We start from the raw sequence: 26,476 nt of genomic DNA, 5'->3' as shown, positions 1-26,476 counted from the left end.
GTAGATCAACAAGTGGGTGAGCAGTGAGCATGCGCCGCTGTTACTGGGAGGTGACGGGGGCGTGTGCACATCTGGATGCAGGGGTTGGGTCCCTGCACCTCCCTTCTGCCTTCCAGAGCACCCTTTTCTGCCTCCCGCCCCCACAATGTTACCTTTCTCCAGGGGCCTAAGGAGCGTGCCCATCTGGGGCAGTGTGGACTTCCACAGACCCAGCCTGCCGGCTGCAGAGAAGCTGGACTATATGAAGAAGAAAGGGGCAGATGACACAACCTTGCTTGCTGAAAGTGAAGAGGACTTGAAGCACTAACTGATGAAGATCAAAGACCACAGCCTTCAATATGGATTGCGCCTCAACATAAAACAAAAATCCTCACAACTACATATCACATACTTCAGAGATGTAATCAGTCCCTGGAGAAGGACATCACACTTGGTAGACAGGAAAAAAGAGGAAGACCCTCAACGAGATGGATTGACACGGTGGCTGCAACAATGGGCTCAAGCCTAGCAACGGTTGTGAGATGGCGCAGGACCCTGCGGTGCTTCGTTCTGTTCCACATTGGGTCGCTGTGAGTCGGAACCCACTAGTGGACACCTGACAACATCCCGCCAGCGGCCCCAGCGGTGATCCCACCCCATCTCCAGCCAGGCCGTGATCCCTCCTGACTCTGGTCAACCTCACAAGGGCCCCTGACCTGACCAGTTTATCGGATGAGGGGGTCCCCCAGGGGTAAGGTTGGAAATGAACCCCAAACAGGGCCGGGTGGAGCCACAGCAACTCCGCCGGGAAGATTAGGCCTCGGTTGCTATGGTGACGCGGCCTCCTCGGCACCGCTTCCGAGGAGAGGTGGCGCATGCGCAGATTGTCTCGCGCTACCCAGGATGCCCCGCGGTCCTTTGTGTGACGTCACGGAGGGGGCGTTCCCGCGGGTCTTGATTAGGTTAACTGCGCCACAAACAGTGAAAAAGGGAAGCGCGAGCGGCCGAAGGCGTTTCCGTGAGCCCTGCCTAGGTGTGCGTTTGCTCCGCGGGAACAAGGGAGAGGGCCAAGTGTCAGCGCGTTGGGGGGCCGGCGGCGGGTTTCGGTTCCGGGTTAGACGGCGGCGCAGGCGCGGACGGGCCAGGAGCGGCTGGTCCAGGCGGCGAGCGCGCCTTCTGTGGGGTCGGTCGGGGGTCGGCGGCGCCGAGCGGTTGGGGTCTTCGTTCAGGGACAGAGTCCCGAGCCCGAGGGGGCAGCTTCCCCGCACTGAGAGACGCGAGCCCTGGCGGGCCGAGAAGAAGGAGGCCTCAAACCTTGACCCGGTCGGAGCGGACCCGAACCCCCGACTGTTGCCCATGGCGGCCCTAGTGAGTATGGGGCGGGATCGGGGGTCCCAGGTGGCGGCGTCCGGAGCCCCTCACTCACCATCCCGCCTTCTCTCCCCGCAGGGCTCCAGCAGCCAGAATGTCACCGAGTATATTGTCCGAGTTCCCAAGTAAGTCCCTGACCCGCCGCCATCCCCACCACGAGAAATCCGAACCGGCACGGGCTTGTGCGCTGCCTGGTTCTGCCTGCAGCCTGGGAGGGCCTTGAGTGCAGGGTGGGGCTGAGCTGAGGCCTTTCTGAGAGCATCACTGTTTTTGAACAAATCTCTGTTTTTGAATGAATGAATGAATACATCACTGTGTTTGAGTGAATGAATGAACGGATGAGTCCATTAGTATCCGTTGTCCTCCAGTCGACTGATTCATGGCGATCCCGTGTGTGTCATTGTAGAACTGTGCTCCACCGCAGGGTTTTCAGTGACTGATTTTTCAGAAGTAGCTCACCAGGCCTTCCTTCCACGGCACCTGTGGGTGAACTCAAACCTCCAACCTTTCAGTTAGCAGCTGAGCGTGTTATCTGTTTGCACCACCTGGGGACTCCTAGTACATCATTCTTGGCACAATTCAGCCCCCTGGGCTAGCATTTGAGACTTCTCTCCTCTGTGCCCCACACTGTGGCTGTAAGGACATATTCCTTGTCCTGCCTCCAACTGATCAAGCTTGCTTTCATTTCCAGGCCTTTGTACATGCTGTTCTCTCTGTCAAATGTCTTCCCCAACTGTGACTGCACTGGGTGGAATCCTGCTGATCCTGCAAAACCCAGTTCCAGAGCTTTTCCTCATCCAGGAAGCCTTCCCTGCCTGCTCCTTCCCCTCAGGGCCAAGTTCTCTATTTTCCCCACATCCTGGGTTCCCTCTTTCTGCTCCACTTTGGCATGGGGTTGGGAGACTATGGGACAGGTTTCCCTGACATACTGGGACACCATATAGTTTTTTATGGGTCCTCAGCAAGGAGTCACTGGGCAGCGCAAATGGTTAACGCTCTTGGCTGCTAACTGAAAAGTTGGAGAGTCAGGTCCACCCAGAAGCACCTCAGAAGAAAGACTTGGTCATCTACTTCTGAAAATCAGTCGATGAAAACCGTGTGGATCACAGCAGTCACCTTATGGGGACGGTGCGTGACTGGGCAGCATTTCATCCTTTGTTCATGGGTCACCATGAGTGGGGGTTCACCTCCCCAGCGGCTAACAACAGGATTGTCTGGCACAAAGGGCTGAGCCAGGGGTGGTTTGTTGAGTGAATGAATGAGCGAATGAGCGTTGCCTTCCTTTTGCTTGTTCCAGAAACACGACGAAGAGATACAACATCATGGCCTTCAATGCAGCTGATAAAGTCAACTTTGCTACTTGGAATCAGGTAAACCCCAGGTTCTGCAGGCCATGAAGGAGGGAGAAGCTGACGCTGGAGCTGCTGGTTGTCTTCGCTAGGTCACTGAGGCTTCGTTTCCTCAGCTCCCCAGAGTGGAGATAAGATGAGGACTAAGACCCAGGCTGAACTGCCAGACATCCCTGGAGGTAGACTTGGCAGGCCGTGCAGGAGGCCACAGGAGCCCTCTCCTCAAGGGACACTGGAGAGCTCTGCCCGCTGACGGGCAGTCGCGGGTGGCTGGGGACTGCATGGCACAGAGGGCCCCAGAGCCCAGCAGGCAGAGGCTCTAGAAGGGCCTTTGGAAGCCATTTGGGTTTTGTTTTTTGTTCCCCCATTTAATGTTGTTAGTTGCCTTCGAGTTGACCCCAGATTACGGCGACCCATGTGTTACAGAGCAGAAGTACTCCGTAGGGTTTTCAGGGCCAGCGCTGATGGGGGCCTGGAGGAAGTGGAGCTGATGACGTGGTGGGAGCCTGATATGGTTTGAAAATGGAGCCGACAGGATTTGTGGATGGAGTGGAAACGTGGGGTTGAGGGAAGAGAGGTTACAGATTCTGTTCACTGAGGAAGTGTAGTTCGTTGTCAATTGCCATCGGGTCGATTCCGACTCCTGGTGACCCATGTGTGCAGAGTAGAACTGCTCTGCAGGGTTTTCAAGGCAGTGACCTTTCAGAAGCAGATTGCTAGGCCTGTCTTCTGAGGTGCCTCTGGGTGGGTTTGAGCCACCAACCTTTCAGCTAGTAGTCAAGCACTTAACCGTTTGTGCCACCCGGGGACTCTTGAGAACTTTTGGATGGAATATTTGAGAATTCTGTTCTGGACGTTTTACGTTGAAGCTGCTGGTTAGACACCCAGAAGAGATGAGCGAGCAGCTGGATACATGAGTTGGGTGTTAGGGACAGGGGTGGGCACTCAGGGCTGGCATTTACATCATAGGGATGGAGCCGCTCAGCAGAAAGTTGGCTGAGAGTCAAGATGGAGTCCCCATCCTCAGACCCTCCCATTGCTGCTCATCTTGTTTGCCGGCACTGTTGTCTTTTGACTTTTAAACTGTTGTCTCATCCAGCTGAGCTGATGGAACTCTGCGAGAGAGGGACAACAGGGTCACAGCCCACCCAGATGCTAGGCGGGTGGGTCATCGCCCAAGGCACCATATTCCCAGAGAGCAGGGCCACCATTCATTTGAAACCTTGTGGGGGGACCTCAAGCTGCACACTCATGCACACTCACACACTTTCCCTCTCCGTGGCCCTCCACACATGTGCTTACACACTTTCCCTCTCCATCACTTCCCACACTCGTGCACACTCACACACTTTCCCTCTCCATGGCCCTCCACACTCACGCACACTCACACACTTTCCCCTCTCCATGGTCCTCCACACATGCATGCTTACACACTTTCCCTCTCCATGGCCTCCACATTCATGCACACTCACACATTTTCCCTCTCCGTGGCCTCCACACATGCATGCTTGCACACTTTCCCTCTCCATGGCCTCCCACACTCATGCACACACACACTTTCCCCTCTCCCTGGCCCCCCACACTCATGCACACTTACATACTGTCCCCTCCATCACCCTCCACACTCCTGCACACACACACACTTCCCCTCTCCATCACCCTCCACACTCCTGCATACACACACACTTCCCCTCTCCATCACCCTCCACACTCCTGCACACACACGCACTTCCCCTCTCCATCACCCTCCACACTCCTGCACACACACACACTTCCCCTCTCCATCACCCTCCACACTCCTGCACACATACATACTTTCCCCTCTCCATCACCCTCCACACTCGTGCACACTCACACACTTCCCATCACCCCCACACTTATGCACACTCACATACTTTGCCCTCTCCATAGGCCCCCACACTCATGCAGACTCACACACTTCCCCTCTCCATGACTTCCACACTCGTGCACACTCACACACTTTCCCTCTCCATCATCTCCCCCCCAACAGCCTGCAGCCCACCTTGAGTCATCTGAACAGGGAACAGTGTTTCCAGTTCTGTAATCACCCACTGGGCGACGTGCTGCAACACTAGCCATCCGTGCAGAAACCTTGGTGGTGCCATGCTAAAGTGCTTGGCTGCTATCTGAAAGCTTGGCAGTTCAAACCCACCAGTATCTGCAGGACAAAGTCCAGGTGATCTGCTTCCGTGAAGATTACAGCTTAGAAAACTCTATGGGGCAGTTCTACTCGCTGACATGGGGTCACTGTGAATCGGAATTGACTCCATGGCACCGAACAACAGCAGTCATCCAAGAGGGGATGGTCCACCCATGGGGTTGCCCTCCCCCAAAATCATTCATCACCAGAGGAAACCAGTTTTAGTCACTGAGTCAGTGTCGCCTGATAGCACCCGGTGTGTCAGTGTAGGACCGTTCGGCTCGGTTTTCTTGGAAGCAGATTGCTGAGCCTTTCCTCTCCTGGGGCTCTGCGTAGATTCAGACCACGAGCCTTTAAGCTGGTAGTCAAGCGCAAACCGTTGGCTCCACTTAAGGACCTTGAGGACCAGTTGAACACCTGTTGCCATCGGGTTGACTGCAGCTCATGGTGGCCTTTCACGTGTGAGCGTAGAACTCCGCTCTGTAGGGTTTCCAGTGACTGAATCTGTGGAACTAGATCACCAGCCCTTTCTTCTGAGCCACCTCCGGGTAGATTCAGGCCTCCAGCCTTGCAGTTGGCAGCCGAGCACGTTAACTGCTTGCACCACTGTATGCTGCTAAACTGCCTGGAGATTGAAGTTTGGAAAAGCACAGCCTGTAACGATGTCTAACTTTACAGGGCCATCCAGCGTCTACTGCAGACAGAGAAGAGGAGAGGCCCAGTTCCCAGCACGTTTCTCTTCTTGTTTTTGTTCACTGCTACAAAGATCTTGTTTTTCCTTTTTTTTTTTTTTTAACTTTTAATTTGGAACTCGTTAGAAACTTACAGAAAGTTGCAGGAATCTGCATACCACGAGGTTCCCCATATCCCCCTCCCCAGAGTCACTGAGTGTTCACATTTCACCCCATTTTTGCCGAGCAGGTAGTTGGCTCCAAGTGTCTGGAGCTCAGCTTGGCGAGAGAGGGGTGTTCCCGATGGGACCCAGGCCGGAACCCTGAGAGGGTGTGCTTCCTGGTCCCCTGTCCCCTCAGGCGCGGCTGGAGCGGGACCTGAGCAACAAGAAGATTTACCAGGAGGAGGAGATGCCCGAGTCGGGCGCGGGCAGCGAGTTCAACCGCAAGCTCCGGGAGGAGGCGCGCAGGAAGAAGTACGGCATCGTCCTCAAGGAGTTCCGCCTGGAGGACCAGCCCTGGCTGCTCCGCGTCAACGGCAAGGCGGGCCGGAAGTACGCGGGGCTGGTGGCAGGGAGGGCTGCCAGGCTAGCGACCAGTGCCCCCCGTCCTCACCCCGCTCCGCTGGTGACCCTGACGCTCAGCTTCTCCTCTGTTCAGTGGGGGTAACAGTGCTTCCTGCCTTGCAGGGTCTTGTTTATTGTCATTTTTTAGTTTCCGGTGAAAACATGTACAACAAGGCATACTCCAGTTTGACAACTTTTACATGTTCATTGACAGGGGTTACATTTTTCACATTGTGTCATTCCCTCGGTCTCTGCCCCCGTTGTTTCACCACCGTTAGCTTAGACTCTGTCCCTTAAAGTCGTTGTCTGTGCTTTAGAGTAACTGTTGTCATCTCAGTTTTACAGGTAATTTTTCAGTCAGGTTTTTATTTTATTTTTTTGGATATGCCTTGTCATTGTATCAGTACCAGACTGTTTTGATCATGTAGTTTTATAATGTGTTTTAAGATCAGGATGTGTGAGTTCTCTTACATGGCTCTTCTTTAGCAAGATTGCTTTGGCTCCTCAGAGCCCCTTGCCCTTCTGTATGAATTTGGGGATTAGTTTTTCCGTTCTGCAACGATGGCTGTTGGAATTTTGATGGGGACTGCAGTGAATCTGTAGGTCAATGCCTTTCTTTTTTCTTTTTTTTGGTGAAAATACACACAAGAAAACGTACACCCGTTCACTAATTTCTTCATGTCCAGTTTATTGACAGTGGGTACAACACGTGTCACCATTGTCCGTATCTTTGCCCCTATTGTCCCACCACCTTTAGCTTGGACTCTGTGCCTCTTAAAGCTCTCTGTGCTTTAGGGTTACTGTTGACGGTTCAATCTCACATGAGTAATTCTTTAGGAGCACGCTGGAGTCAAGGCAAATGTTACTGATGGAGCTAAACTTGTTTAGTTTAATGGTGACTTTATGGCTGGTTTCAGTTCAAGGTATAAATGTTTTTTTCAGACAACAGACTAAGGGGTTCCTTTGGTCTCAGTGTATTCAGTGAGTCTGGTTTCCAAGAGTTGTTTTTTTTTTTTTAATTTCATACACCAATTCACCAGTTTTTCCATGTATGTTTCAGTGACGTTGATTACATTTTCAAGTTGTGCGGCCATCTCCCCATCCTTTCCTGAGTTGCTTCCCCCATTAACATAAACTCACTGCCCCTAAGGCCCGATCACTCTTTCGAGTTGTTGTTGTCAGTTTGATGCAAGGGTTTTCTTCTCGAGGGTGAGCTGAGCGGGTGCCGGTCCCTGGCTCAGCAGCAGCCCTGAGTGCCGCACTGCAGGAAGCCCAGGCAGTGGCCCTGCTGTGCACAGAAAGGGGCGCATGGGGCCGGGGTTTGACCGGATTGTGGCAGTGTCCTGGAGGGGGTATCTGGGGTGAGCCGTGAGGGGTAAGGGTTCACAGAGGCAGGGTGTTCCAGCTCCAGTGTGCACAGAGCTGGGAAAGGGCCCTCCGGCTGCAGGTGGGCAGCACCCAGAGGGCTGGTGGGCGAAGGGCAGGCTGCAGAGGTGGGTGGGACTGGCCCTCCCAGTGCAGTGGACACCAGGATGCCGCTGGCCCCTGGGAGGCTGGGGCGGGGTCCAGAGCCTTGGGTAGGCTGTAGGCAGGTAAGGGGCTGCAGACAGAGATGGCCGCAGTTTCTGGGTGGAAAGGGTTGCAGAGGAGGCTGGGAGGAGGCGGGGCAGTGGTCCTGGCTGGAGGTGGTGGTGCACAGGTGGGCTCTTGCTTCAGATCCTCTCACACCTTCCTGTCCTGTCCCCATCCCCACCCGGCTCCTCAGGTCCTCCCTCCCTCATGCAGCCCACAGCTGCAGGTGGGTCTGGTTCTGGGGCGTCTCCTTAGAAGCTTAACAGCGTGACACCTCACTGGCTCTGCAGGTGTGGAGTCCTGGCCCCATTTTCCAGATCCAGAAATCGAGGCCCAGACAGTTGAAGGGCTGCCCAGGGCCTCGCAGCTCATTCTCGCAGAGCCGAGAGTCCTGGCTTTTCCTCAGAGAAGCCAAGTGGGCTCTGTAGAGGACACGGGTCTAGGGGGCAGAGGCAGGGCTGGGGGCAGATGGGGGCTGGTCCCAGTCCCACAGGCCAGGCCGTGACTGTGGCTTCCCACAGGTTCAAGGGCGTGAAGAAGGGGGGCGTGACAGAGAACACGTCTTACTACATCTTCACCCAGTGCCCCGACGGCGCCTTCGAGGCCTTCCCGGTGCACAACTGGTACAACTTCATGCCGCTGGCCCGGCACCGCACGCTGACCGCCGAGGAGGCAGAGGAGGAGTGGGAGAGGTGAGGGGCCTGGGTGGGGGTGGGGGGAAGCAGGACGTGGCCATCACGGTTCCCCAGGAGGACGGAGACTGACAGACTTTGTATCCAGCTGCAGGCCAGGCGGCTGCTGGGAGCTGGGCTCTGGGGACCCAGCCAGACCGCCCAGCCCTCCCGGAGCTCCCAGTCCAGCAGGGAGACAGGGAGGAAACCAGGCGGTTGTCTGGCCCTGAGATCCAGAGGCGACAATGGCCGAGCCCAGCCCTGCGGTGTGAATGGGCAGCACAGGGTGGGTGGTCCTTGGCCCCCTCAGCTTCCTTAGGGAGGTCGCTGGCTGGATTAACTGCAGCTTAGACACATGGGCACAGCGTGACATGTGACAGTCTGTCCCACGGGGAGAATGGGCTCCCTGTGCAGAGGTCCTCGGGGCAGTAGTGTTCGGTGGTGGGATTTCACCCTCCACGTGGTGACCCCACACACAGAAGAACGACGTGCAGCCCAGTCCTGTGCTATCCCCATCATCAGTTGTGGCCGGACCTCTGTGCTTCACCAGGTTTTCATTGGCTGGCTTTTGGAAGTCGATTGCCAGGGCTTTCTTCCTAGTCTATCTTAGTCTGGAAGCTCTGCTGAAACGTGTTCAGCATCACAGCAACACACAAGCCTCCACTGACAGGTGGTAGGCGTGCATGAGATGCATTGGTCAGGAATCGAACCCAGGTCTCCTGCACAGGAGACGAGAAACAGAAGGGTGTTGCCATGTTTTGGTGAGATCTTGTTACCTGAGTAAAGTCCAAGGGAGGTGTTAAGACCCCAGCATCGCACTGAGACTTTCTCTCGATGGACTCGGGACTGAGAGAATGGGAAGGGGGCCTGCCCTCCTGTTGGGATGCCGGGGTATTTGGTGCCACGTGCTGGGGTTCCCTGGAGTCCGACCATCTCTTCAGTCCCCTGAATGGTACCTGCCACCCCTCCGGGAACCAGCTGGTGCAGAAGCCCAAGGCCTGGGGCTGTGGAGAGACACTGAGGTCCCTGGGAGTGCAGACGGCTTCCAGTTTTCAGGCTGGATGGTCTGCTGGTGCCCAGGGCCCGGGGCTGTGGAGGAGGCGCGAGTTGGCCCCACTGTCCTGCTGTCCTGCCGCAGGAGGAACAAGGTCCTGAACCACTTCAGCATCATGCAGCAACGTCGGCTCAAGGACCAGGACCAGGATGACGATGAGGAGGAGAAGGAGAAGCGGGGCCGCAAGAAGGCCAGCGAGCTGCGCATCCACGACCTGGAGGACGACTTGGAGATGTCGTCAGACGACAGCGAGGCCAGCGGCGAGGAGGGTGCGGCCCGGCCAGGGAGCCTGTGGGGGCAGGGAGGGGGGCTCCAGCCTGAGCCCCGGCTGAACCCTTCCGCCATTCCTCTCCCCCCGCAGGCGGCAGAGCCCCCAAGGCCAAGAAGAAGGCGCCGCTGGGCAAGGCGGGCAGGAGGAAGAAGAAGAAGGGCTCGGACAACGAGGCCTTGGAAGACAGCGACGACGGGGACTTCGAGGGCCAAGAGGTGGACTACATGTCCGACGGCTCCAGGTGAGGCGGCGGTTGGCAGTGGGGGTGGCCCAGCCCGGCCGTGGGGACATGCTCACCGTCGGACTCGCCCTGTCTCACAGCAGCTCCCAGGACGAGATGGAGGGCAAGCCCAAAGTGACCAAGCAGGAAGAGGGCCCAAAGGGTAGGTGAGGGGCTGGCAGGGGCCTGGGGCGCGGCTGGGCCTCCCACTCACGGCCACACCCTCAGGTGTGGACGAGCAGAGCGAGAGCAGCGCAGAGAGCGAGGAGGAAAAGCCACCCGAGGAGGACAAGGAGGAGGAGGAGGAGAGGAAGGCCCCAACCCCCCAGGAGAAGAAGCGCAGGAAAGGTGGGTGTCCGCTTCCCAGCTGCTCTCAGCCCTTCTCCGGGCAGGCCTGGGTGGTGATGACGCCCTTCCTCCTGCCCTGCAGACAGCAGTGACGAGTCGGACAGCTCAGAGGAGAGCGACATTGACGGCGAGGCCTCCTCGGCTCTCTTCATGGCGGTGAGGCCAAGCTCTGGAGGGCAGTGGGGTGGACTGGGGCTTCAGCTCCCCGACTCACGCCCCTGACCCCCACAGAAAAAGAAGACACCCCCCAAGAGGGAGCGGAAGCCATCGGGAGGCAGCTCGCGGGGGAACAGCCGCCCCGGCACACCCAGCACAGAGGGCAGCAACACCTCGTCCACCCTGTGGGCGGCCGCCAGTAAGCTGGAGCAAGGTGCCTGGCCCTGTCTGTCCCTGCCCCACCGCGCTTCAGGGTCTCAGCCCACAGGGACACTGCTTCCTGAGGTCACGCACAGTCAGGGACACAGGCGAAATGCAGCTTGTACTCTGTCGAGAGTCCTCAACCTGTGGTATGGGGACCATTGTCACCCCATGTGACAAGGATACTGAGGCTGGGAAGTTATGTTTCTCACTTGGGGTGGCGGGGGAGCGCTGGAGGGGCAGGACTCCAGTCTGCCCTGCTGGTCCCGGTACCTGTCATCCCACCCTGTCCGGCCTGGGGTCCTGCCCTGTGTCCCCAGGCCTCACCCTGACCCTGCCTCCACAGGCAAGCGGACGAGCGACATGCCCACAGCCAAGCGGCTCCGGATGGATGCCGGGCCCCAGGGCCTGTCCGGGAAGTCCACCCCCCAGCCCCAGTCTGGGAAGTCGACACCCAGCAGCGGGTAGGTTGGCGAGGATATGGGGACAGGGCGAGGGCTGCAGGGTGGGCTCTCACTGACGCCTGCCTGCCTGCCTGCCTCCCACCCTCCGCTCTGCAGCGACGTGCAGGTGACCGAGGACGCCGTGCGCCGCTACCTGACGCGCAAACCCATGACCACCAAGGACCTGCTGAAGAAATTCCAGACCAAGAAGACGGGGCTGAGCAGCGAGCAGACGGTGAACGTGCTGGCCCAGATCCTCAAGCGTCTCAACCCCGAGCGCAAGATGGTCAACGACAAGATGCACTTCTCCCTCAAGGAGTGAGGCCCTGCTGCCCAGGGACGGGCTCCGTTCTCCGCTGCTGGGTTCTCCGGCTGCTGCTGCGCTCACGGCCTGGGCCTGCTGCCCCCCGAATCCAGGGGTCCCCTTTGCATCAATTCGGGATCAGTGTAAACAATATATGCCTCATTTTTCTTCTCTCTGTGTCTCTGATCTCTCTTTCTGGAACTTTTGAAAAAAAGCAATTGCCGTCGAGTTGATGCTGGCTCATGGCAGCCCCATGTGTGTCAGAGTAGAGCTGTGCTCTGTACGGTTTTCAGTGACTGACTTTTCAGAAATAGATCACCGGGCCTTTCTTCCGAGGTGCTTCTGGGTGGACTTGAACCGCTAACCTTGCAGTGAGCAACTGGGCGTGTTAACTGCACTGCCCAGGGACTCACCTGGAACCCTTAGTGCCTGTTGTTGTTGTTGGGTCCCGTCAAGTTGATTGTGACTCAGCAAGCCCATGTGACACAGTAGACCTCCCCTGCAGGCCTCCGAGGAGCCCTGGTGGCACCGTATGTAAGAGCTGTGGCTGCTAACTAGAAGGTCAACGGTTCAAACCCCCCAGCCACTCCCGCAGGGTCACTGTGAGTCCACATCGACCTGACGGCAGTGAGTTGGGTTTGGTTTAATCTCTATGGGACCAGGTCACCAGGTCTTTCTTCTGTGGAGCTGCTGATGGGTTTGAACTGCCGACCTTTCCCCTAACAGCTGAGCACTTAAACCTGTACCACCTGTTAGTCCCTCACACTCCCTCTTACTGCTCAACCCTAATCACCGTGACCTTCTCCCCCAGTGCTGCATTCTGGGGAATTTCTTCAGCTCTCTTCCTCATCACCAGTCCCCCCGACCCCTCACCCTCCGTGTAGCCCGTTACAGTATCTAGTTTCTGTTGCTCCGAGTTGTTTTTCTCAGATCACCTGGTCTGTTTTGATAGAGTCTCACCTCCTACTTATGTTGTTGATCATGTAAGTTTTTATTTTAAGCATCCTCATTAGTCTTTTTCAGACACGTCTGTGAGCTCAAGTCTGTAGGTGTCCTGTTGTGTCTTCTGACTCCCCTTTGTGAGATTCTCCTGTGTTTTATCATTTGGGGAGGTGAGCCCTGCCCATTGAGGGGGCTCTTTATCTGTAGGAGTCCCGAGCACACCCTTCTGGGATGCTTTTGCCTTTGCTTCCCCAGGGAGCCCCGGGACCACCAGCCCAAGACCGTGTTCTCAGCTCGGGGCTCTGTCCCTGTGTGCCCATGAAAATCCAGACCCCTTCACTGCCGATGTTAGCAATCTGAAAACTTTTCCTTTTTCCAGCGACGTTGCAGGAGTTTCCACATTTTCCTACAGGCTTGGTTAGACATTGTGTTTTATCCAGCATTGCTAGGTGTTGGGTGGGGGGGGCGGGTTTCCAGTTCATGGACATTCATGTCGCTGGGGAGTCCCTGAGCGGTGCAAACAGTTAACGTGCTCGGCTGCTAAACAAAGGTTGAGGGTTTGAGTCCATCCACACGCACCTTGGAAGAAAGGCCTGGTGACCTGCTTCTGAAAACTCAGCCACTGAAAACCCTATGGAGCACAGCTTCTCTGACACACATGGGGTCATGAGTTGGGGGTTGACTTGATGGCAACTGGTTAGTTTTCATGTTGCTGGAAGCAGAGTGTGACTGAAGGTGTTGTATTTGAACCCCTGTTCCGAGTTTTCCGGCTGGGGGCAGGATGCTGGGCCCGTGCATCATCTGGGCTGGAAACCTTGGGTGGAAATGTTGTCCCCACCCTGTTCTGCTGTCCCCTGGTTGCCAGCCGGGAATGCTTGAGATGTCGGGCTAATTCCTAGGAATGTCCCAGGTTGGTCCAACCTCCCTCCCCGTCCTTCCGCCCGGCCTTTTTAGGGCAGCAGGAAAGATGCTGTCACCCACTGCCCTGGCGGTTTCAGCCCTGCCCTCCCAGCCGCATAACCAAAGGCAAACCCACTGCCATCAAGTCAACTCTGACTCATGACGACCCCATGTGTGTCAGCGTAGAACTGTGCTCCATAGGGCTTTTGATGGCTGAGTTTTCAGAAGATCACCAGGCCTTTCTTCTGAGGCACATGCACAGGGTCTCCTGCTACTACATTCAGAAACCGAACGGTACAGTGTAGTGGTTGGGAGCAGGGGCTTTGCGTTCCAGGGACTAGGTTCAAATCCTGGCTCCGCTTCATATTTCTGGGTGATTTGCGTACATGGCCTCGCCTTGAGCACATGGCCTCGCCTCAGAGTCTCCCTTTTCTCATCTGCAAGGAGCCTGAATGAGCTCTGTGCACAGCAACCACAGCACAGTGATTTAACCAGTCCCTGGGGGTGGCATTAGGTCGTCTCCAGGCTTTGGCTAATCCAAGCAACAGTGAATGTGCCGGGCTGGCTTCTTTGCTGCCCTATGTCGGATGAGTTCCCCCCGGGTCAAAGGCATGCCATTTACGGTTCCAGTAGCAATTGCTCAACTGGCATCCAGAGAGCCTCTCAGCAGTCGTACCCTACCAGCAGCACGGGCAGGTCTGTGCCCCCCTCTCGCAGTGGGTTGTTCTGGATTGTTGTTGTCATCTAGTTGAGTCCAACTCATGGCAACCCCATGTGTGCAGAGTAGAACTGCCCCATAGGGTTGTCATGGCCGTGACCTTTCGGAAGCAGGTTGCCAGGCCTTTCTTCCAAGGCACCTTGGTCTTAGTCATCTAGTGCTGCTACAACAGAAATACCACAAGTGGATGGCTTTAACAAAGAAAGTTTATTTCCTCACAGTAATGTAGGCTAAAAGTCCAAATTCGGGGCATCAGCTCCAGGGGAAGACATTCTCTCTGTTGGCCTTCTCCTCAGTGTTCCTGCAGACTAGGAGTTTCTTCACGCTGGGACCCTGGGTCCAAAGGATACACTCTGCTCCCAGCACTGGTTTCTTGGTGGTATGAGGTCCCCGTCTCTGCTCACTCGCTTCTTTCTTTTATATCAGGAGATTGCCTCAAGACACAATCCAATCCTATAGGCTGAGTCTGGCCTCACTAACACAACTGCCACCCATCTTCATTAACATCATAGAGGCAGGCTTTACAACAGGTAGAAAAATCACACAATACTGGGAATCATGGCCCAGCCCAACTGATACACACATTTTTGGGGGGACATAGTTCAATCCATGATAGCTTCTCTGGGTGAGTTGTTCAAACTCACCAATCTTTCGGCTAGTAGTCAAGCACTTAACCATTTACACCACCTAGGGACTCCTAGCGGTGTGTTAGACATTTGATATTTGCCAGTCTTGTAGGGCTGGGGAGTCTCATTTAAGTTTCACGTATGACATCAATCAGTTCTCCAGACATAGAGAAGCAATTTGGATTTCCTTTGCCTCAAAAGCTCTTGGACACTCCTTAATGCCAGGTACGGTGCTAAATGGATCTTTCTATCCTCATCGAAGGAGCCATGGTGGTCCAGTGGTTAAGCTCTGCTGCTAACTGTAAGGCTGGTGGTTTGAACTCACCAGCGGTTCTGTGGGTGAAAGACCTGGTAACCTGCTCCCATAAAGATTAACGCCTGGAAAACTCTATGGGGCAGCTTTCCTCTGTCCTTTAGGGTCACCATGAGTCAGGATCTACTCCATGGCAACGGGGAGTCCTCACTGAATGGTGTGTGGGAGGGATAAGGGGATGGAGGTGTACTCCCAGAGTTACGCAGAGAGAGGCATGGAAGCCACCAGAGCCTGCCTCTGTCACTGGGACTTGCCGCCACCTCCATTGTCCACTTGTTGCTGAGACCCAGCGGTTCCTGGTCTCCCTCCTGGTCTGATGCTCTTTGGTCCCAGGATGGGGATGGGGCTGAGGTCCCAAGGTCCCTTTTAGAGACAGGATCCCCGCAGGGTGAATTTACTGTCCTGGTCCTTGGCGGTCCTGGGGCCTCTCCCTTTTCCTGTTTTGACGCTGGTTCCACTGGCCTGGAGACAGGCATGATGTCTAATCCTCCAGTGGGGAACTATGGTGGGGAGTCACCCGCTCCCCACCTGTCAGGCCCCCCGCCCCAGCACACATATAGCTGTTCTACCTGGCACAGAAGGCGGGGCTGCTGGGCCTCAGCACCTGATTGGTGGGGAGGGACCCTACCAGGCATCCTATGATGCCCCCAACTCTCCCTCCTCACATCAGGTGGCAGGGCTGGGGGTGCTGGCTGCCTGTCCTAGGCTGGGCCCTGGCTGCCACAGCACCCTCATAAATCAGGGGGCTTAGGGGATATCGGAAGTGAGCCTGTGGAATGTCTGGACTGGGGGGGTGTGAGCCCTTAACTCTTAGGAGCGCAGGTGGGTGGGGCAGGAGCTGCTGCCTGCATCCCAGGATGAGGGGCCTGGCAGGGAAGAGTGACCCCCCCCAAGCCCAGCCAGAGGCATAAATTGAGGGCAGGGACTCCCTGCCCTCAGGACCTGCCTGTCACCATGGCCCCAGGAGGAGGCCTGTTCCACTGTCTCCTGCTCCTGTGGCTGCTACTGGGCCTCAGCTGGGGCCCCGCTGCTCTGGGGTCCCCGGTGGCGGAGTCTGGTGAGTTCTGGACTGAGCATGTAGCAGGGACCGGAGGGACCCAGAGGCCGTGGCTGGGTAAGGACCCCGAGTTCCCCATCTGATCCCCAGCTGCTGCCTGCCCAGACCCTGCCTGCTGTCAGCTGCCCTATCTCCCCCCAGGCACCGGCCACCCCCTCGCCCGCCTGCGCCGAGCCACGGCCAGCCCGTGCCGGCTGTGGAGCCTGACCCTGCCGGTGGCCGAGCTGGGCCTGGGCTACGCCTCGGAGGAGAGGGTGGTCTTCCGCTACTGCGCCGGCAGCTGCCCCCACGGCGCCCGCACCCAGCACGGCCTGACGCTGGCCTGGCTGCGGGGCCAGGGTCGCGCCCACAGTGGGCCTTGCTGCCGGCCCACCCGCTACACCGATGTGGCCTTCCTCGACGACAGCCACCGCTGGCAGCGGCTGGTCCAGCTCTCGGCGGCCGCCTGCGGCTGCGACTGAGAGAACCCAGCTGGTGCCAGGAGCCCCGCTCACTTATTGGAGTCTCGGGTGCGGAGGAGGGGAGGTGGGCTGGGTGGCCAGCAGTCGGTACAATAAAGGAAGTGGTCTCTTGGCCTGGGACCCTGTGTTCAGCCGACGTGAGACTTGCCACCTCGACTCCCAATGGGCAGGCGGGACCCGGGATTCCCCTGCAAACTCCAGCCCCAGCAAACGGAGGCGTGGTGGTCGCTTCTCCAACTTTATTAGCACAGTGTCTTTGACAGGTGGGAGGAAGGGTCAGCTGGCTGTGGGGGGCTGTCCAGGCTCTCCTGGCCCCATATCCTCAGGGGCTGAGCCGCAGATCTCTGAGATGCGTCGGGCCCGGGGAATCCGGCGCTCCCCAAAAAAGGAGTCTTCATCCTGAAGGATTTCGTGGGAGAAGTCATACCGGGCGGAGCCCCTGCAAGAGAAACCCGAGGCTGTAACTCGGAGTGGGGGAAGCCCCTGACCAGCAGTCCTGGGTCCCAGGCCCACTGGCAGCTTGTGGCGCCTGCTGGGTCTGAGGAAAAGGGGTAATGGTGGTGGCTGCTGCCAGCACTCAATGTGGGCGTCAGGCAGGCGGCCCGTGGGGGGCTGGGGACCCTCGGGCTCGCAGTACCTAAGGATGTAGAGGGAGCCTGGCTCTAGCAAGAGTTCCAGCCAGTCTGCGGGCTCCTGAGTGTGCACCAGCCGCATGACGCTGGGGGACAGCAAGGACAGGCCGGCGATGGTGGCTCCGCAGAACTGCCGCCGGCCCACAACACACACATACACACACATCCACGGGAAGCTCCCAGGCTCCGCCACTGCCCACCTTGACGCTGTCCACGTGCGGTTTGATGTAGCCCCGCGGTTCCAGGTCTAGCACGTGCACCCGGGGGAGATGGGCCTGCCCCGGGTCAAAGGCGGCCTCCCGCAAGCGCTGCAGGATGGCCCGGCTCGCCTCCGACCAGCACGGCTTCTCGGTCTCTCGGAAGCCGTGGATGGCCTGGCAGAGAGCTCAAGTCAAGCCTGGAGGCTCCCGGGGGAAACAGGTAAACTGAGGCACGGAGGGGCAGACTGCAGTACAGGGGCTGCTTCTCCCCGGACCGGACATGGGGATATCCTGCATGATCCTATCTAGGCCCCCTCCCCAGACCTCAAGCCCCTCCCTCACCCCCGCCCCAGGCCCCACCTAGGCCGGACCCCAGTCCTTTGGACCCATCCTCAGGCCCCAGTTTAGTTCCAGACCCCGCCTCAATATTCAAGTATCCAATCACTGACCTTCCCTTAACTCCTCACTCTAGTTCCCGCTCCTAACCTGGCTTTACTACACCTTCGGCCCCTGCGGGCTCAGGCCCAGGCCCCAAGCCCACCACAGTCCAACATTCCAGGCCCAGTCCGCTGGGGTGGAGGGGAGTCCCGCTCCCTCATGGCCCCGCCCCCAACGTTCTGGGTCCGCCCAGCTCCACAGACCGTCCGGTCACAACGCACCCCTGTTCCAGGCCCCGTTCCCTCTGTGACCCAGCCGCCCCGATGTTCCAGGTTCCGCCCCCAGCCGTGCTCCGCTCCCAACGTTCCAGCCCACCCCACCCTGCTGTGGCTCAGTCCCAGCTCCACAAACCCAGGTCTGGTGGACGAAGCACCCCTCCCAGATCCTGCCCCCAGTTGTGGCCCTGCCCCCACCCTACCATGTCTCCAAAGTTCTAGGCCCCGCCCCTAGTCTTCGCCCCAACCTTAGCGGCCCTGCCCCATTTCTAACGTTTAAGCCCCACCCCCAGCCGTAGGCCGCCCCCGTCCCAAACCATTAGGTAATTGACCCCGCCCCAATGTTTCTTTTATGTTGGGGTGTAATCTATACCGAAGGCTGTAGTCTTTGATCTTCATTAGTGTTTCAATTCGTCCTCAACTTCCAGCAAGCAAGGTTGTATCATCAGCATAATGCAATTTGTTAATGACTCTTCCTCCAATTCTGAAGCCCTGTTCTGCCTTCAGGCCAGTTTCTGGGATTATTTGCTCAGCGTAGAGGTTGAGTAATACGGTGAAAGGATACAATGCTGATGCACACCTTTTCTAATTTTAAACCACCCAGTATCCCCTTGTTCTGTTTCAACAACCGCCTCTTGGTCTATGTACAGGCTCCTCATGAGCACATTTAAGTATTCTGGAATTCCCATTCTTCACAACATTATCCATAATTTGTTATGATCCACACGTTTAAATGCCTTTGGTCCTTCTTTTAGTCTGTCCTCAGCTGGAAGGTCCACTGAAACCTGTCCACCTTGAGTGACCCTGCTTGTATTTGAAATGCCAGTGGCATAGCTTCAGCATCTAAGCCACACAGAAGCTACCACAATACAACAAACAAACTGACAGAGTGGTGGAGCCACCACACACACACAAAAAAAATCTTAGCCTATTAGCTGCGCCCCAAGTCCATCTGCAGAACAGGCCTTTTGGAGAATTTCTATTGGCAAGTGACTTGAAGTTGTTGGCAGTGGAAGACCCTAGCCCCGCCTCTTTTGACACAATCCTCACCTTTCTGATCCAAAGGCAAGGATGCCTCAAGCCTCTGATTGGAGGATAAAAGTCCAACATTGTGGAGGTGGGGCCGGGATCAGAAGTAGATCACCAGGCATTACTTCCGAGGTGCCTCTGGATGGGTTTGAACCTCCAGTCTTTTGGTTGGTAGTCCAATGCTTAACCATTTGCACTACCCAGGGGTTCCTGGTAAGCAAGTTAGCTGTCCACAAGTCAGCAGGTGCAGAAAAAGACCATGTAAACACTTGTTTCTGAACTAGGGTGAGACATCTCTTGTGACACAGACATCTCTGGGGGAGATGTTGAGTCAGCTGAAATCCTGCGTGAGGGACTGGCTGTCATATCTCGGCTCCATGATGTGACCTGTCCTCTTTTGATTTCTTGCCCTATGTCTACTTTTTCCCCACGGCCTATGTCACAAGACCTGGCCACAAGGACCTGGCACTTGCAGGGAATGATCCCAGGCTATGCTTCGTTCCTGGGCACCTTATAAATATTGGTGGCCACACTACACTCCTTGGACCTATCTTTGACCATGGCAAGGTCCCTGATATTTGAGGAGCATGTCAGAGAATGGGCATGTCTTCAATTCACGGCGTTCTACACCCACACTTGCGTTCAGAGACCTTCCAAACCCTCCTGTGTGCTCACGCACACACACATACACACACACACCCATGGACTCGTAAGAGGTCCCCATCACTGGTTGAGAGCTGAGGAGAAGCAGTCCCCGAAGGGGGGCTGTAGGTCCTGTGGGAGGGCAAGGAATCAGGAGAGGGGGTTTCAGAGGAAGGAGAGGGCTTCCATGGTGGTTAAGAGCACAGGACTTGGAGCTGGGCGGTCCAAAGCTTAAATCCCTGTGCCACCATTTTCCAGTTGTATAATCTTGGAGAAGTGATTTTCCCTACCTCTGAAGCTTAAGCACCTTGTCTACAAAATGGAAATGATATTTCTTCCCTCATGAGGTTTCTGTGTGGGTAAAACGAGATGATGTACGTAAAGTGCTTAGTGTGGAGCCTGGTAAACCATCCATCCACCCATCCATCTGTTCATCCTTTAGTTTATCCATCCATTAATGTATCCATCAATCCATCCATCTCTCCCTTCCTCCCTCCCTCCATCCATCCGTTAATCAATCCATCCATCCATTCTTTGTTTAGTGTATCCATCTATTAATTCATCTATCTATCCATCCATCTATTAATCTACCATTAATTTATCCATCCATTTATTCATATATTGAACTCTTCATTGAACCGTCCATTTATTGAACCATCATCCTTTAATTTACTCATCTCTTAATTTATCCATCCATTCATCTGTCCATCCTTTCATCTATTATCCACCATTTTTTCATCCAGCCATCCATTCATTAATGTATCCATCCATCTACTGAACCCTCCATTGCAACATCCATCCATCCGTCCATCCATTTATCCATCCATCCATTCTGCCTATATTTAGCCATCTGTTTATCTCTTTAGTATTCAGATTTGAGCCAGATTATTCAATCATCCTTCTGTTCATCTATTTTTCTGTCATTCAGTCATCTCTTCAACAAATATATATTGAGTTCATACTATATATATATATATATATATATATATGGCGGACACTAGCCTCTGGTGATACAAGGCAACAAAGACATTCAAAGTCCCTGCTCTCTTGAAGGAGATAGACCTTAAACAAAGAAACATGACTGAGATACTTCCAGGCAGTGATGAGTGCTACAAAAAAGATAATGCACGGTGATATTCTAGAGAATGATGGGGTGGGAAAGCAGCTCTCTCAAATGGATGGTGAGGGAGAAGTGGACTTTTGAGCTGAGTCCTCAATTACAAAAGGAAACCAGGCATGCAAAGGTGGTAAGGCAGGAGTATCTGGGCAGAGGGAACCGCAGATGTGAACCTCCCTCACCCTTCCCCTGCCCCGTGAATGAACTTGCAGGTCATTGCTGGGACTTAGTAGATAAGGAGAAGCACATAGTAAAAGGCTCTTAATCTGAGGGCTCTGGGTAGGTTTCAGTGTCCATGAACCCCTTGACATTGTCTGCCAAAGATGGGTGTCTGGGCATGTTAGCCAGGGCCCTGGAGAGCATCCCTGCAAAAGGAGTAGAAGCAAGCCCATCTGCTTGAGAGATGGGGAATCTAAGAGGGGAGGAGCTGCTCATATTCACTGAATGGCAATCATGTGCTGTACGCCCATGCCATACATTGTTGAATCTAACCCCCCTCCCACACAGTCAAGGTATTCTTCAATAATACGTTAATGAGTAAATTAAAGGATAAGTGGTTCAATGAAGAGTTCAATGGATGGATGGATGGATGGATAAATTAATGGATGGAGGATAGATAAAATATTTTAAAAAAATGTATGGATGTGTTCACTGTATAGATGTGGCTCAGAAAGGACAAGCAACTTGCCCAAGGACACACAGCCTGGACTTCAACCCAGGTCTGCCCTTCCCCTAACCTCCTTCTGCCATAGTGAGTCAGCAGGAGAATTGGGCCTAAACTCAGGGTTCCCTGCTTCTGAGTTCTTCTGACCTTCTTGTTCTAGAAATCAGAGGTTCTTCACCTGCGGCCACCCAGGATGGACTGTAGTGGTGGCAGGAGGGGCGAGGGAGGGAGGGAGTTTTGTGAAATTGCCTGCAAAATGTCCTGTGCCTTGGTTTTGGAGGAGAGAGTAGCTGTGCTTCCATGAGATTCCCTAAAGTTCAAAAACTTCCAGGGATGAGATGGAGGAGCACCTGCCTCCTGAGGCCCATGCTCCATCCTCCTTTTTGCTGTCTTATGTGGCCATTGTGTGGGATCACCTTGTTACCCAGTTAGGGTACGAGCCCTGGAGCAGTAGAGCCAATGAAACATACTCCAAGTCAGGAAGAGTGAGGAAGTTTATTAAGGAGATGCATACATCACTGGGGACCAAGCAGCAACACGGGCTGTCTCTGTGGAGTCCCAAAGAGCAGTTTTACATTAGAGCTTATATGGAATCTTACAAGGGTTGCAAGTGTCTTTGTAGTCCACAGATGGCCTGGCCAAAGGAGATATTCATTACAAGATAGTCACAAAAGACTCTTTATCAGGTTAAAGAGATACATATCACTACCTGGGCTCTGATTTTCCTGTGGGGGGGGCGGTGGTTGTGAGTCACAGGTGATCTGACAGAACAAAGCAAAGTTATTCGCCTCAGATTAAAACAAAGAACACTCATTAACATTAAGTCAAAACAAAGCTTTAACAGGGCTATGTGAAGGAGGAGGCAGGCAGAAAGAGGAAGGAGAAAAACTTACAGGTTCGTTATGGTGTTAGTTATGTCAAGCTCTCAGTCACCCATTTTGAAAAAGGAGAAAACATGCTGGGGAGTATTGGGTTCACAACCTAAAAAAATTACTAAAACCGGTTGCTGTCGAGTCAACTCCAACTCGTGGTGACCCCATGTGTGTCAGAGTAGAGCTGTGCTCCACAGGGTTTTCAATGGCTGAGTTTTGAGAACTAGATCGCCAGGCCTTTCTTCTAAGGTGCCCCTGGGTAGACTTGAACCTCCAACCCTTCGGTTAGCAGCAGAGTCTTTTAAGCATTTGCATCACCCAGGGACTCTGATGTTGCTGTTATTAGTTGGTGTTGAGTCAATTCCAGCTGCCATTGAGTCAATTCCGACTCACGGTGACCTCAAGTGTGCAGAGAACTTGCCCCATAGGGTTTTCAAGGCTGTTACCTTTCAGAAGCATATTGTCTGGTCTTACTTCTGAGACACCTCTGGGCGGATTTGAACTGGCAACCAGGCACTCTACCTGTCTCTAAACACGTGGCCAGAGTTTGTCCCCAGCATCTGTGGCTTGGTCTTGGTGACCCCTCCTCACAGCTTCCTCTTGGGCCATAGACACAGCTGGCAGGCAAGAGGCCTGGGTACTTGTTTAGTCTGTGCTTCTAACTAGCTGTGTGACCTTGGAAAGTCTCAGTCTCCATCAGAGAGGGTTTTGGTGGCAAAGAACAGAGCATTCGGTTCCAAATGGCTGAAACAATAAAAGGCCAATCAGTATATGTACTTTTAAAGTTAAGGGTCACGCTGTAGGCGTGGCTCGATCAAACTTCAAATGTCACCAGGACCAGGCTCCCTCTGTTGCTCTGGACTGCCTTGCGGTGGAAGGTGGTCGCCAGCAACTCTAGAATCACATTCTTCCAAGTTGAAAAGTGAACTTAAAAGCTCCAAAAGCACATGAAAAGTTGCTCAATGTCATTCATCATTTTTTTTTTTAAAAAGAAACCCACTGCCATCAAGTCGATTCCAACTCATAGCAACCCTGTAGGACAGAGCAGAGCTGCCCCATAGGGTTTCCATGGAGCAGCTGGTGGATTTGAACTGCTGATATTTTGGTTAGCAGCCAAGCTCTTAACCACTGTGCTTTCCTATGACCACTGTTGTTGTTGTTAGTTGCCATCAAGTCAGGTCTGACTCATAGTGACCCTACATATGACAGAACAAAACACTGCCGGGTCCTGTGCCACCCTCACAATCATTGCTATGCTTGAGCCCACTGTTGCAGCCACTGTGTCAATTCATCTCGGTGAGATTCTTCCCCTTTTTCATTGACCCTCGACTTTACCAAGGGTGATGTCATTCTCCAGGGAATGGTCCCTCCTGATACCATGTCCAAAGTAGGTGAGATGTAGTCACCATCCCTGCTTCTAAGGAGCATTCGGGCTGTACTTCTTCCAAGACAGATTTATCCGTTCTTTTGAAAGTCCAGGGTATATTCAATATTCTTCTCCAACACCACAACTCAAAGGCGTCAGTTCTACAATCATTAAGGAAATGCAAATGAAAACCACAATGAGATACCATTTCACACCCACTAGGTTGGCAATGCTAATAATAATATAGAAAATAACAAGTATTTGGAAAGATGTGGAGAAATTAGAGCCCTCATTCATTGCTGGCGGGATTGTAAAATGGTGCAGCCGCTGGGGAAAACAGTCTAGCCATTCGAAAATGTAAACATTCAACTACCTTCTGACCCAGCAATTCCACTCCTAGGTATATACTCAAAAGAATGGAAAGCAGGGACTCAAACAGATACTTGTACACCCATGTTCATTGCAGCACTATCACAATAGCTGAAAGGTGGAAATAACCCAAGTGTCCATCAACAGATGAATGGATAAACACAATGTGGTCTATACACACAGCGGAATGTCCAGAATAGCTGAATCTGTAGGGATGGAAAGTAGATTAGTGGTTGCCTAGGGAAGGGGGGGGGGGGGAGCCTTGGTGGTGCAGTGGTTAAGAGCTTGGCTACTAACCAAAAGATTTGTTGGTCAAATCCACCAGTCACTCCCTGGAGTTCTACTCTGTGCTATAGGGTTGATATGAGTTGGAATCGACCTGATGGAAGGGGATATGAGGAGTGACTACTAATGGTTTTGGGGTTTCTTTTTGGGGTGATGAAATGTCTTAGAACTACATAGTGGTGTCTTAGGAGTTAAAATTGCAGCCATTGTTTCCTGTCCTTGAGTATAAAGAATGTGGCCCAACTGGAGTGACAAGGACTCACAAGGACACAGCAGCAACTGGGCCCTGAGGTATAAAAACAATAGCTAGGACAGTCTTGAAAAACATCTTTTAGGGAGTCTTTCACATAAACAAATACTTAGGTAGAACACAAAAGACCCAGACATTTTCCACTCTTATCTTTTTCTGTTAGCATTTAGTGAATAATAAGATTTGTTGGAACAATGAAGGCCCTCCTGAGTATCCTTGCTGAAGCCTGTACCAATGATTATTAAGAAAGACAATTCAAAATGTAAAATCACAGTGATTCAGCAGTTTTCAGCCAATCTGTGAAAAAGTAAAACTTTTAATGGTTTTACCCATTTGTAATGGAAGATCGAAGAAGAATTGATGCCTTTGAATTGTGGTGTTGGTGAAGAATATTGAATATACCATGGACTGCCAAATGAATGAGCAAATCTGTCTTGGATGAAGTACAACCAGAATGCTCCTTAGAAGGAAGAATGGTGAGACTGTGCCTTACAGACTTTGGACATGTTGTTAGGCGGTATCAGATCCTGGAGAAGGACATCATGCTTGTTAAAGTACAGGGTCAGTGGAAAAGAGGAAGACCTTCAACTAGGTGTGTGTTGGTCATCTAGTACTGCTGTAAGAGAATACCACAAATGGATGGCTTTATCGAAGAGAAATTTATTTTCTCACAGTCTAGTGGGTTACAAGTCCAAATTCAGGGTGTCAGCCCCAGGAGAAGGCTTTCTCTGTCAGCTCTGGAGGAAGGTCTTTGTCCTCAACCTTCCCCTAGTTGAGGAGCTTCTCAGGCACAGGGAACCTGTGTCCAAAGGACGAGCTCTGCTCCTGGTATTACCAATTGCCAATCTGACACAAAGTGTCCTTGTCTTTTCCCGAGTAAGAATACACACAAAAGACAAACTTTATCTTCAGCAAGCTTTATTTTGCTTGAGTCAAGCAAAAGGAGTCAGCAGGGACCTGAGCCTCTCCAAAAGATTGACTCAAAAAGGGAAGCAAAGCTAGGGCTTATATGGGTTCCGTGGTGGAGACAGTAGAGTAATGAATATTTAGTGGGCTTCTTTCAAGGCGTGGGTACTTCTCAGAATGGCGGTGCATGTTAATTAGATTGTACGTGCATCTGGTATCCAAGATGGAACCCGATGGAGTCCTCTCGGCAACCCTTGGTATCACTTATTACGGAATATACCACAAGTGCGCTGATCCTTGGCACCACATCACCATCTTCAGAGGGCTAAGGAAGGTTAAACAGTGGTCACACTTTGTTCTGCGCATTCCAGAGCCTGTAAAGGGGGAAGGGACTAGAAAAACACTAAGAAGGAGATGGTAATTCTCAGGTTGTTTCAGCCTTATCTTGTGTTGACAGGGTGTGGGTCCTGTTTACCCAACTTCTAGATGGTAATCTTTTAACAGCTCTTTTGTTCAGCCGGCACAGTGAACCCTATCTATCTCACTGGTGCTGCTTTCTTGGTGGTATGAGGTCCCCCTGTCTCTCTGTTTGCTTCTATCTTTTATATCTCAAGAGATTGCTTCAAGGCACAATCTAATCCTGTAGGTTGAGTCCTGCCTCACTAACACAACTGCTGCCCACCCTCCCTCATTAACATCACGGAGGCAGGATTTACAACATGCAGGAAAATCACACAATTCCGGGAATCATGGCCCAGTTCAACTGGTACACACATTTTTGCGGGGACATCATTCAATCCATGACAAGGTGGATTGACACAGTGGGTGTGACAATAGGCTTGGGCATAACGACTGTGAGGCTGGCGCAGGACCAGGCAGTGTTTCGTTCTGTTGTGCATAGGGTCGTTATGAATTTGTGACCCCAGTGCTCCCCAGCATGTTTTCTCCTTTTTCAAAATGGGCAACTTAGAGCTTACCATTAACTAAGGCCATGATAAACCTATAAATTGTTCTTCCTCTGCCTGCCTCCTTCACATACCTCTGTTAATGACTTTGTTTTGACCAGATATTAATAACTTTGTTCTTTGTTTTAAACTGATGCAAATAACCTTTTGTTATGTCCAACCACCTGTGGCC

General features: G+C 53.5%; 2 protein-coding genes across 4 annotated transcripts; both read left to right on the top strand.

Moving 5' to 3' along the window:
* Positions 1-867: 867 nt before the first annotated feature.
* LOC100664887 (general transcription factor IIF subunit 1-like) lies at positions 868-11,508 on the top strand. 3 transcript variants are annotated; one of them, XM_064280355.1, is made up of 13 exons: positions 868-1,347; positions 1,429-1,475; positions 2,648-2,720; positions 5,892-6,085; positions 8,191-8,361; positions 9,479-9,663; positions 9,756-9,906; positions 9,990-10,048; positions 10,114-10,233; positions 10,316-10,389; positions 10,465-10,603; positions 10,937-11,054; positions 11,151-11,508. In XM_064280355.1, the coding sequence occupies exons 1-13, from the start codon at positions 883-885 to the stop codon at positions 11,353-11,355; spliced, it is 2,001 nt and encodes a 666-aa protein (XP_064136425.1). In that variant the 5' UTR covers positions 868-882; the 3' UTR covers positions 11,356-11,508. The 3 variants fall into 3 exon arrangements, with proteins under 3 accessions (XP_064136425.1, XP_064136426.1, XP_064136424.1); XM_064280356.1 differs by having other exon boundaries at positions 9,987-10,048; positions 10,465-10,588; XM_064280354.1 differs by having other exon boundaries at positions 9,987-10,048.
* A 1,243-nt stretch (positions 11,509-12,751) lies between these two features.
* LOC100665171 (persephin-like) lies at positions 12,752-16,997 on the top strand. Its single transcript, XM_010601059.3, has 2 exons — positions 12,752-15,950; positions 16,035-16,997. Exons 1-2 carry the CDS (start codon positions 15,791-15,793, stop codon positions 16,352-16,354), a joined length of 480 nt encoding a protein of 159 aa, XP_010599361.2. The 5' UTR covers positions 12,752-15,790; the 3' UTR covers positions 16,355-16,997.
* The last annotated feature ends 9,479 nt before the right edge of the window (positions 16,998-26,476 follow it).

This window comes from Loxodonta africana, chromosome 3 (assembly GCF_030014295.1).
Source record: "Loxodonta africana isolate mLoxAfr1 chromosome 3, mLoxAfr1.hap2, whole genome shotgun sequence".
Lineage (NCBI taxonomy): Eukaryota > Metazoa > Chordata > Mammalia > Proboscidea > Elephantidae > Loxodonta > Loxodonta africana.
Note: the sequence above shows the minus strand (reverse complement) of the source record. Positions and strands in the feature narration are given on the sequence as shown.

Bases quoted from the DNA above. Each gene is read 5' to 3' on its own strand.
- LOC100665171 (XM_010601059.3), top strand. From the start codon at position 15,791: ATGGCCCCAGGAGGAGGCCTGTTCCACTGTCTCCTGCTCCTGTGGCTG. The intron at 15,951-16,034 runs GTAAGGACCCCG...ATCTCCCCCCAG, and splicing joins GACCCAGAGGCCGTGGCTGG to GCACCGGCCACCCCCTCGCC.
- LOC100664887 (XM_064280354.1), top strand. From the start codon at position 883: ATGCCCCGCGGTCCTTTGTGTGACGTCACGGAGGGGGCGTTCCCGCGG. The intron at 10,049-10,113 runs GTAGGTGAGGGG...CCACACCCTCAG, and splicing joins GCAGGAAGAGGGCCCAAAGG to GTGTGGACGAGCAGAGCGAG. The intron at 10,604-10,936 runs GTGCCTGGCCCT...CTGCCTCCACAG, and splicing joins CGCCAGTAAGCTGGAGCAAG to GCAAGCGGACGAGCGACATG.